At 40.4% G+C, this 11,721-nt stretch overlaps 1 protein-coding gene across 1 annotated transcript in view; it reads left to right on the top strand.

The window, feature by feature from the left end:
• Positions 1 to 321: 321 nt before the first annotated feature.
• The window catches only part of CCDC149 (coiled-coil domain containing 149), a 51,445-nt gene continuing 40,045 nt past the window's right edge, over positions 322 to 11,721 (top strand). The window contains exons 1-3 of the mRNA XM_041458819.1: positions 322 to 415; positions 8,681 to 8,842; positions 9,374 to 9,412. Coding sequence (XP_041314753.1) covers positions 368 to 415; positions 8,681 to 8,842; positions 9,374 to 9,412 — 249 coding nt within the window. The 5' untranslated portion in view covers positions 322 to 367. The remainder of the gene's footprint in view (positions 416 to 8,680; positions 8,843 to 9,373; positions 9,413 to 11,721) is intronic.

Genomic DNA, 11,721 nt, shown 5'->3' with positions numbered 1-11,721 from the left:
TAAAGCCTCCCTGATGCCGCTTCCCTCATGGACCAGTGCTCACGGAAGTCTGGCTGCCCAGGGCCTGGGATGGCAGCAGTGCCGAGCTGTTATGCAGGAGGCGCACGTAAGGAGAGGAGGACCCTTCTCTGGGACACGCACCGCGGGCACTCCCGCACAGCCCTCGGCAGGTGCCGCTCGGGCCCCACCGCTCTGCCCCGCGGCCCGGCCCCGCCGGCAGCTCGGCCGTGCGGCGAGCCGGTCCCGGCGGCGCTCGGGGCCAGGGCGGGCCGGCAGAGCTGGCCGCAGTCCCCGCCTCTCCCGCGGGTTGCTCGGCGAAGGCCGGGCCGGGAGGAGCCGCTCACCGGCGCCGCGGCCTGCCGGAGCCATGAGCTCCCACCGCAGCGAGAGCGACTGGCAGGGGCTGCTGAGCGAGGTGAGGCGGCGGGGGGGCCGCGGGCCGGGGCACCGGGCAGCGAGGAAGAGCGGCGGGCGGGCCCGGCTGCTCCCCGCGCCTCGAGGAAATGCCGGGGAGAGGGGCACAGCCGCCGGCAGGGCACCCGGCCCGCGGCCGAGCGGGCGGCAGCGGCTGGAGCTGTGCCGGTCCCGGCTGCACCGTGTGGCCACGTCTGCCGCTGGCCCTGCCCTGCTCGGGCTGCCGCCGCGGCCCTGCCCTGCTACGGAGCACCGCAAGGAGGGCCTGCCAACCTGTCTGTGTATTAACTGCCCTGGGGCTGCGGAGAGCAGCTTCTAGGTGCTGCTGCTGCCGCTGCTGCTGCTGCGGCTGATTTGAAGCCGCCGAGGATTCCCTGAGCTGCGGGGATGGCCGAGGCCTCGGGCCCGGAGGAGCAGAGCAGCCCAGCCCGGCTGCGGCACCGGCCTGGGTGACTGGGCTGCCCCTGTGCCATATGCTTTGTGTTCTTACTTCACTTGAATCACGTATTAAAGGGTTTTGAGACCCATGGTGACATTTATACTGTGGGAGAAAAGAATGTAGTAGCGCCCTGTCCATGAGCCTCAACAGGTGGAGGATTTGCCAGTTACATGAATAGAAATTTTATTGCCCACTACATCCCCGTTAAAGCATCCACAGCGTTTGCAGATACACATTTTCACATAGGGTAGGTTAGCAAACTCAAACCAACTTGAGGTCAGTATCATTTAAAAGAGTATTATTGAAGATAAATCTGTTTATTAGCCAAACTCATGAAGCAGGCTGGCATGCTGATTTTTACATTGCATTACTGTAAAAATAGTAATTTTATGCTTGCAGCTAGCATAAAGATAAAATTTCTGTGCAAATGGCATTCACCCGGGTAAACCTGACTGAGTCTACTGTCCTAAAATATGATGCACACGGGTGAATTCACTTGTTTTCAGGAGGGCTTTGCCTCCATTATGTTAAATGAGTGTAAGGCCTGAAGCCCTGACCTGTAAAAAAGATCTTTGAGTTTAGGGTGTTGAACCTGTTACTGCTCTTGGTGCTTTCAGTGGGAGTTTGTATGGGCCCAGATCTGTGCTAGTACAGCACATCCAGAATTGGAGACTGTCTGTGAATACAGTACTTCCAAAGACACAGAATGATCCAGGAGAAAGTGAAAAGTGCACTTCTAGTAGTATCCTGGTTGTGCAGTGTTAAATCTTACATCTCATTTATCAAATAGAGTTTTATTTGGGATAGGGGTGATTTCAGATGGGAGGCAAATCACAAGGTGTGTTCAGAGGAAATGTTGCTATTCCTTGCTTTAAAATGTCATTTAGAATTACTTTGGAACTTTTTTACTTTTTATGTAGTTAAATCTAAAAACTTTATCCTAAAATTGAACACCTACTTCAGTTTAGGGGCTTCTTGATTGTAGTAAAGTTTAATGACTGTGCTATCCTGCATTCTTGTAGATACTTAAACATACATATAATTTCTTTTTTTCAGGAAAAATTAGATGCATAGTGACTTATATTCCGCCTTTCCTTCCTTTCTCTCTTTTTCCACAGCAGGCTTACAGCCTGTTGTTCTGGATGCTGTCAAGATACAGGTTTTCTTCTTTTGCCTTCCTCTTCCTTTGGCTGTTGTGATTCACTCCATGTGTTTTACCCATTAACTCCAAATCCTAATGGGTCTGTGAGAAAGTGGCTCAGACTTCTGAAGTAATAAGGTTTTTGAATTTACCATATCCCTCAGTGGTACACATTTTCTCAAGGCCTCCTAGCTTCAGTGTCTGCTGGGTGATTTTTTTCCCCAGTGCATTTCATAAAAATCTTGAAATGCTTTCAAAATACAAGGTAAGACAGGCAAGAAAAGCTCTAAACAAACACTCTCCCATTGCAGGTGGTAGACAGTTAGAACATAAGATGGGATTAAAAATCTTGGTGTAAAAGACCAGAAGCTGATGGGTTCAGGCCTGTGGTCACATACGTTTTCATTTGCATAAGCTAAATCTTCCCATTTTGAAAGGTAGGAATAATTGAAATACTTGTCAAAGCAACTCTAATTTTTAAAACTATGGTGCTACAGGTGTTAAGAAAAGTGGTAAGGCTGCATGTTTGGTCCTTATGCACAAACACTTGTACATACAGCATTTATTTTTGTAGGTTGTCTTTTCATTTTTCATTAGAAAAGAAGAAAATTTTTTGTCTGTTTCAGTCTTTTTCTATATTTACTCTTCTTTTTCCTTATTACTTTGGTTCTATTTCAGTGCCTTTTGCTCTCTACCCTTTCATGTATATTTCTCTGTTTTTATTATGCTCACCACTAACTTCTTGCTTGTTCTTTTGCCTCCGTATTTATGTATTTTTCCACTTACTTTACAGCTACATGTATTTCAGGCCTAGTGTGCACCTGGTACTCTGAACAATCTTTGCACCACATGTACCTTGAGCATTCTTTAAACTAACTGAATAGGGTGACGTAGGTAGGAATACTGGGACAAAGCCAACTTAGCAAACACTGAAGGAGCATAAAAGAGTCATTATTTCCATTGATGATCTCACAAACTGGATGCAGAAGAACTCACTTCAGGAGCAAGAATCCACATTTTACCTGTTCTCTAGCTAATTTCATTATTGGTGATGGATGTGTGGAGATATATATATATATAAAATATATACATATATGAAAGATTAATTACTCTGTTGAGTTACCATGTAATGTTTCTGCTTGGACTCTTGGTTTTCATCTAACGTTTATGTCACTCAGTAACCCACGTTTAGAGTATTTAAAGTTGGTGTAAAGTTGTAGGGTAAAGACTTAGTCAATAACTGCTGGTTTGACACAAGTGACTGAGCTGTAGCAAGAACTTTCTTGCTGGTGGCCCAAGTCCTCCATAAACCAGTGATCTTCATAAATCCCAAACTACTATCCCAAGAGTACATGCCATTCCTCATCCTCATCCCTGGAGTTAAGGCCAGTTTGGATGGGAGTCTGGTTCAAGCTGGACTAGTTGAAGGTGTCCCTGCCCATGGCAGCAGACTCGGAATTAGATGTTCTTCAAGGTGCCTCAGATTTGCCAAACTTTAGAATTAAATCCAATGTCAAAATGCTTCTCTTTCTTTTGTCACCTCCCACACATTACAGTGTTTTTAGTGTGTGCTGTTTACAACTACTCATATGTGACTGTGCCTCCTACAACTAGTTTGAAGAGATGTAATTTCCATTTAATTTTCATTCACAAGTGGCTAATTCTTGGTTATTGACTGTGTATGGTCTTTAGCAGCACAGAGGGAGGTGATGTGCTTGTCTCTTGAGCTCCCTTGCCTAGTAATTTTGGACTTAGCAAACTGTTGAGCAGTAGTTCTAGTTGAAATAGCTAGATTTCAACATGATTTCCAGACATGAGTTCTGAAGAGATACCTAGCCTGCTTGTAATTGGCAGAGCACAATTTTCCCATTGGTTGCACAATTTTTTATGTGGGCAAGAGAGAAGAGGAAGGAAAACTGGTGAGATTTTCAAGTTCATATTCTCTCTGTAACATTCTGTCATGTTTCCTTCTCAAACAAAACATGAAATGTAATTTGCCAAACCTCTGTGAGGGGACCAACAGGCTTTGGAGCCACTAGTTTAACAGCTTTTCTTAATGTGCACAAATGCAGGGGCTATAGGGAAGAACAAAGTGGAGCAGATACTCTAAGGTCTCTGTTTGGTTGAGTTGGCATTGTAATGACTTTGACATTTGAAAAGTGAAATGAAAATGCTAAAAGAACTGGCATTGTGATTTACTGTGCTCCAGAATTCTCTGGAGCTGTGGGAGAGTGCTGTGAAGACCTGCATGCTGGACTTTTGGGCAGCAAAACAAGTGTTTGCTTTTCGTGTTTCCATGTTTCAGGTTGGACTAAGAGACTCGCAGGGGTGTTGGTGAAACAAACAGAGAAATTAATAATGTTGTCTGATGCACAGCATACAAAACTTCTGAGGGCTGGGCCACATTGCACACTAATTTTAACTACTAAATTGTGGTATTTCTAAATGGCTGGTGAAGATGGTGGGGTGTAGCATTGCCATCAAGACAAGACATGGTGTTCTGAGGAGCTGCTTGTATCACTTCTGTCATCAGTGAATGATACCAGCCTGCTTTGTGCTTCAGCAGCTGGAGGCAGCCAGTCAAGCAGGAGCTGGGCAGCAGGAAAAGCAGAGTCGATACGGTGGGATAAAACCAAGGTCACTGCATTATTTCAGGTTTTATCAGAGATAAATCACATCAGGAAGTGAATAGCAAGCAAATGGCCAGTAATTTCTCTAGGTCTGAGTGCTTGACTCTTCCAGATAAGTTAACAGTTTAATCTGAAGTCAGGGGGAGCAACATTATAGAAACACAGTCAACAAACATCAACAGTGAGATTGCAATGCGTTTTGGGATCCTTCGGTTTCTACAACAGAATTGTCTGCAAGACTACAGTCAGGAGAAATTTGATAAAACTTAAGGTAGTTTGGTAGCAGTAGGATCTCTTGTTAAAAGATGGTGAGTAGACTTCATGGTTTCTCAGAGACCATGGTAGATGGTAGGTTTCAAGGCCCAATGTAATGTGGTAGCCCTTCAGTACTGAGGACACAAGGCCCTCAAGTGTCAAGAGAAGACAGAATATGATCCACACTGATTCCAAAGCACAGACTGGAGATAGTATCTCTGCTTCTACTCTCAGAAAATTAGATGTTTTCCATGACATTAATTGTCATTAAATACCAAAATATAGGCCAGTAATTTGTACAAATTAAAAAAAAAAATCTGATAGGAATTCAGTGTGTTTGTTGGTTTAAAAAAAGAAAGTCTAAAACCTTGACTGTGTCCCAGCTTCATCAGATTATTAGACCATGTCTACAGCGTCATTAATGAGATCTACCCAGATTTGTGACTAAAAATAGCAATGGACAAATAGTAAGTGTTCAATGTAGAGGGTCACCTTGGAGCAGTTACACTCTCCTGTAATGTCAGTCTCTTTTTACTCAATTTCACTAAAGTAGTCATCTGGCTGTAAAGCAGTTCAGGCAGTAATGTAGGATGTCATATATATTACTTTAATTATTATGTTCTTCCTTGTAGCAATTATAATTTACTTTATTGCAGATAACAGCACATTGGTAGATAAAAGCCACTAGACAGATATGAAAAGTTGTACATTGTAACTTTTAGATTGAATGTATAGCAGCTTGTTCTCATTTAACTTTGTTTTTTGAATTCATAGATTATTTTGTACCAATAATTAAAAAAAACAAAAACAAAAGACATTAAGAATATTTCATAGTAACTATAGTGCATAACAAAATTCACTTGTCTCGCTGATAAACAGCACCTGAGACGTGGACTTTCCTTCAGTTGCAGGAGAAGAAGTCTCTTCATGAGTGAATGCCAGAAGCATCTACTGAATACTTTTTTTCAGACTGTTTGAAAAAATTCAGACTGTTTGAAAAAATTTGCCTTATTGCTTTCATTGCTCCAAAACTACTTGTCACACTCCCATGTTCTTTTTGACAGCATACCAATTTTGTTGCACTTATTGTCTATATAAGGGAAATCGCTGATGGGACTCAGTTATTTCCCTGACTAGATCCCATTTCTGGTATACAGCTGTTAGGTCATTTTATGGCCATTATTGCTACATTGTTTTTTAACATTCAGAAACAAATATAATGAATAACCTCTTTGAGGTCTGTCTTTGTGAAATTTGGTTTTTCCTTCAGTAATGGTAATGGCAACTGCAAACATAGCCCTGTTGAATAATCAGATTCTACAGAAATGCTCTGGCTTTATTGTTTCTTGTACCATAAGCCCATGGAAACAAATTATTATGTTATTACTGGTTTTATTCTATTTATTTGGGAAAGTCAATATGTGTAAAAGGCAAAAATTACTTCAAAAAGTCTTTTATGTGGTCATTTTTATAGTAAAATCCAAACAGTACATTGGGGAGAGATGCCAATATCATCAGTATATAGTTTGTCTAGTTAAAACAGATTTTAAACAAGGAGGCCATCTTTATTCCTTTTCATTCAGACCCTGAACATTACTGTCCCCACAATCTGTTTGTGGTTCATTATCCTCAGGCTAATAGGTAGTGGAGAATTCCCCAGCCCCTGCCAGTGCTGCTGTAAAAGGTGAAGCCTTCTTGTATGCTTTGAGTGTGTCCTTTGTAGAGGGCTGTGACTCATGGCAGAAGCAAGATTTGTTCGCTGCTAGGTCTATATTTCCTGCTGGGTAAGTACTGGGTTTTACAGTGTAATCCACATGCTCTGGTTCACTCCTGACTCTCATACATGGTTTCATCCAGCAGCACTTGAGGCAGAGCTTGCAGGCACCTGCAGTACTGTGGGTGTATAAGGCAAGATGTTTGTTTTCTTTCCACTCACATTGTGTGTGTGGTATAGGGCGCTCCACTCCACATGGGTGTTGGCTGGATGGGCCAGCTTCATTCTTCATGGGATTCTTCCTGGTAAAGGAACAGGACAGGCTGCTTGGTTCAGGGATTAGGTTTTTGGGTTGGGTTTTAAGTGATTATGAGGTGTGCTTTTACTCATTTTTATTTGCAACTACTATATCAGATTTAAAAATAATTTAGCAAAGGCTTGCTTTAGAATTACTTAGATAGGGGATGAAACAGAGGAAAAAAAGAAGAAAGATTGACAAATATTTCACTGTAAGGGAAGGAATTACTTTATCAAGTTTGAAGCAGTTTACTATAATCACTTACTGACAATATTAAAGTTTAGCTTCTCATACCTTTCAGTCCTTTATCAGGGGATTTGACATTTGTGTAAGGTATCAGTAAGGACATAAGTACATAGGTACTTTGTTGATGCCAAGGCATCATAATCCAGAAAATTTATGGCAGGATTTCAACTTCAGTATTGCCAGAAATAAAATTAATCCAAGGTGGTAGTGTCCTTTTTGAGGGTTCAAATCCTTCTTGGAACTGCTTTTCTCATTTCCTTCCCACTTTTTTGCAACTAAGCATTTACCATTTTTGGAAAAGGTTGTCTGTAGTAGTATACCAAACTCACTTTTTCCTTTCTCACTGATTTGAAATTGAGGTTAACAAAGTTAATTCCAGGCAAGTAGTACATACAAAGAATGATTTTTGTCCCAAAGAACAGCACTAACTTGAACAGTATGGAAGTGCTGATGTTGTTGCTTTATGCAAGAGCCCACCCATAACGACAAAGTATTCTTGTCAGGGGATATAATGAAACTGTAACTTGTTTTCATGACTGCTGTGGTATTTGGCCTCTTGCAGATCACATTCAGAAAGTATTTAGAGCCACGTTGTATGTCAGTATCATCAGAAATGGAAATACATACTTTAGCATGAGCAGTGTGATGGGTAATAATCTGCTGATCTAACATCATGTTAAATGAAAAAAGTTACCTGAAAGTTCTGATAGGTAACATTGAGGATGACATACATGTTACTCTTCCTGTCAGTGTGGAAAGGCAGTGAAGCAGATCAGACTAATGCAGAACAGCTAAGATTTGCAAGTTCTGCTTTACTTAGTGCATGACCCCTTCACATGAGAAATGATGGATGCAGGGGAAGGGTCATCTCTTTTAGGTGTGTTTGACATTCCTGCATTATTTCCCTTTTTTTTGCCTCAAATGAGTATGTGCCTGTAGTATCACAGCATAATTAAGTTTCTTTTATGTGTGGTGTTAGGGCATCACACAGTAATTGTTTCACATTCAAGGTAAATTTTGGTTATCATTCATACAGCCCCTTCTGCCTGCTGTAACATAGGCCCATTTCAGTGTCCAGCTGGGAGGCTGAGCCCAGAGTGTGCTGCTGGTACTGGGGAGAAGGACGGCAGTGGGAAGCGAAGCAGGAACGATTGGTTGCTACCTGGGAGCTGGATATTGTGAACACATGTAGAAAAGGGATTTTGCAAACGCTTCTTCCTTCTAGCAGCCTTGTCAGGGCTGCTGGGCAAATTGCAAGGTTCCTCATGCTATTGCATATAAGGAACAGAATGAGAAAATCAAATTAGTAAATATTTCTAAGTCACAGTGGTCAGGTGAACATGTGGCCTTACAGATGGATTTCAAGCTTTCTATGTGAGATATCTTCCCTGTGATTGTAATTAATACGTTAAGATGACTTGTGGCAGACTTTGATATTGTGCAGTCTTCCAGCTTTTCACAGAAGACCTTGAGCCTCTTGTATTCAGTACTGGCTTGGGTAGAAATGGCTTGTTACATGTATGGGTTTTTTTCTCTTCTGCAGTATCTGGTGTGCAAAAGGAAACTCGAAAGTAAAAAGGAGGCATTGCTCATCCTTTCCAAAGAGCTGGACACATGTCAGCAAGAAAGAGACCAGTACAAACTTATGGCCAACCAGCTGCGGGAACGACACCAGTCTCTGAAAAAGAAGTATCGGGAACTGATTGTAGGTTGTTCTTTATGAAGACTGTATAACTGGGGGACAAAGGTGAACCTCAAAAAAAATTGGAAAGAAGTCCATAATGGCTGCTATAAAAATGTTTAGGTACTTGTTTGCAGTAGTCCTGCAGATGCACAGTCCTGATCATATTATTACTCATTCGTTCTGCAGTGATGAGGCAGTGCTCGTTATATAGGACACAGAAAAGCAGTGCATGCACTGAGGAAATTAGTTTCAGTGATAATTCCATTTAAAAATTGACTGTGGTATTATTATTCCACAGCAACTTAATGTACCAGTATGAAAATTAATACACAAATTTGTAATGAACTGCTGTTCTAGTAATGTAAACAAGTCTTCAGCTTTAGAATTTTCTTTATGTTAAAGTTAGTATTACTGGTATTAAGAAGCAGTATTTTCAAAAAAAATTTATAACATTTTTTTTTAAATACATGTCCTACAATTAGATTCACAGAATTAATATAGTTTCTGGTTTCAGAAATAAGCTGCTGATAAAATATATCTGTTTATTTGTAGGATGGGGATCCATCACTTCCACCTGAAAAGAGGAAACAGGTATGAATTTTTTTTCAACTGATGTTTTATTCACCTGCTATGAAAGTACTTTGCAAAAGAATAAAAATACTAATTAAGAGATTTGGTAAAAAAGCAAGCATTTCTGAATATTGAAAAGCTCAGTCTTTAAATGGTGAAATTCTGCTTTTGTCTATGCATTTCACTGTGAAATACCTGAACTGTAGAATATATGGCTATTGCTTTCATCTTCACTTGAGACTGAAATTGGTCAGTGTACAGAGACTTGAGGTTGTTCTCCTTTTTGTTTATTCTTCCATATTGAGTCCTAAAGTGGATTTGTGACAGGACTTCTCGTACTTAAAAGTAAGCTGGGAATTGTCTGCAATTGGGAAGCATTGTCTGCTTTCCATAATTGTTAATTTATTGTTGTGAGGGCTGTTTTCCATTAAGTATTCTCCCAGGCCACTTGACTCTATGAGTTAAAATGGTAAAACTGATAATTGCATTTTATGGTTCCTCTGAAAAACTTTTTGCCTGCTCACATGCATTTTTGTTCCTGGATATCTACATAGTGTGTCCCTGTTGTGGGATGTTGGTTGTCACATCTTAAAATTATCTTAATTTTTAGAGAAAAATGGCGCCCAAAACTCAATGTGTAGAGCAGGGAGATGAGGACAACCTAAAAGAACAAAATTGTTGCTGTAATTGCTTGTTTTGGGAGTCTTTTAACTATGTTTAAAACATGGTTATTACATTCTGTTAATGGATCAGAAGTTTTACTCATAACCCTTTCCCTGAGAATTTTCATGTAGTTCTTGCTATTTGCTTAAAATTTTACGGCTTAGGGTTTTAGTTGCTTTAAACTAAACTTCCAGAGGCAATATAATTACTCCTTCAGGCACTTAAACAAATAGCTGCCAAGAAGTCAGTGGCTCAGTGTAGAATCATTTAACTTCCTCATTATTTAGCATAATTTATTTGCGATTCTGTTATTTCAACAGAATTCTAATAAAACTTTATGACCAGTTACAAGTTTGTGCATTCTGAGTGTTGCTGAGGAATAGGCAGTTGAAAGAAAAAACAGAAAGCAATGTATGGAAGATTTGCCATCCCATAGCAAATTCATCTTTCATCTATCAAAACAAATAAAACTGACAGTTGTTTCTAAAATACTAGCCAAATTCAGTCTAAATTCAGAAGCTGTGATTGTATTAAGTTTTGGCAATTTGTCTTACCAGGGCAAGTGCCTCAAAAACCTTTAATAATCTACCTGGGAGTCTTTTTGTTTTTTTCCTGAGGAAGTTATGTATTCATGCTAGGTAGCAGTGAAAGAAAGAAAATGGGATCATTGATAGGTTTCCCACCCAGAACAATATATATGTTAGGTTGTACAGTAGTAGACTGCTAGTGCACTTCTTGAGTTTTTATTTTCCTGAGAAATGTGTCTGTAGCATACAAGGTGGATAACCTAGAGTAGTTAATGCAACCATTCTGAAGAGTATAGTTTTGTTTTGAGAAATGCATCAGAGAATAATAAAAGAAAGTTATGAATACTTTTCCATTACTACCATACATACATTTCTTAGCATTTTCTCACCTAAGAAAGAGTGAGGTTCTCTCTTGCTTTTGTGCTTCCTCCATTCCCTTTTTTCCTGGAACCCTAGATGCACGCTGGAAGAAGTTTGTGACCTTAGTCACTTTATGCAAGGAGACCCTGATCCTCCAGTGAATTTTACACAACACAAAAGTACATACTGTTTTCATGGTCAGAAATAAGATGAAAACACAATATGCTTAACAGTTTGCTATCTGTTGCATTTGTTTGCCACAACTGAGAAATTACTGCTTATTATTGAAATTCCAGTCTAGACCCTTAAATGTAATAGATGGGTTGGAATTGCTACTGTCTTCTCCTTGTCTTCAATTTTCCCCTTTATTATCAATTATGTTTGGTGACTGCTTAAAATGTCTTGTTTTCCACCATGCCTTCTCATCCTGTTTTCCAGCACAGAATTTTCACGTTTTTTATGGAAATATCATGTAACCAGGCATTTTCTGTCAGCAAGCAGCTAACTCAAAATCTGGTTTTGTAAGATTGCTACTTAAAGGTATCTTAACATGCAGTGCTCTGTAGTGTTTTCCTGCTCAAAGCTGTGTTTGCGTCTCGGATCTTTTCCAAATGAAACAATTCTATGATACTATGATGATTCTATCCAAAGATTGCTCTGTGTGTATCACATTCTGCCAACCAGCAGAAGCAGAAAATGAGAAACGCTGCTACAGAAATCTCTATTTCTACTGTAGATGTTTCACCATTAGTGTTGTTCACAGCTTGTGAGTTGTAAGTG

This window comes from Pyrgilauda ruficollis, unplaced genomic scaffold (assembly GCF_017590135.1).
Source record: "Pyrgilauda ruficollis isolate IOZ18807 unplaced genomic scaffold, ASM1759013v1 scaffold1, whole genome shotgun sequence".
NCBI lineage: Eukaryota > Metazoa > Chordata > Aves > Passeriformes > Passeridae > Pyrgilauda > Pyrgilauda ruficollis.
Note: the sequence above shows the minus strand (reverse complement) of the source record. Positions and strands in the feature narration are given on the sequence as shown.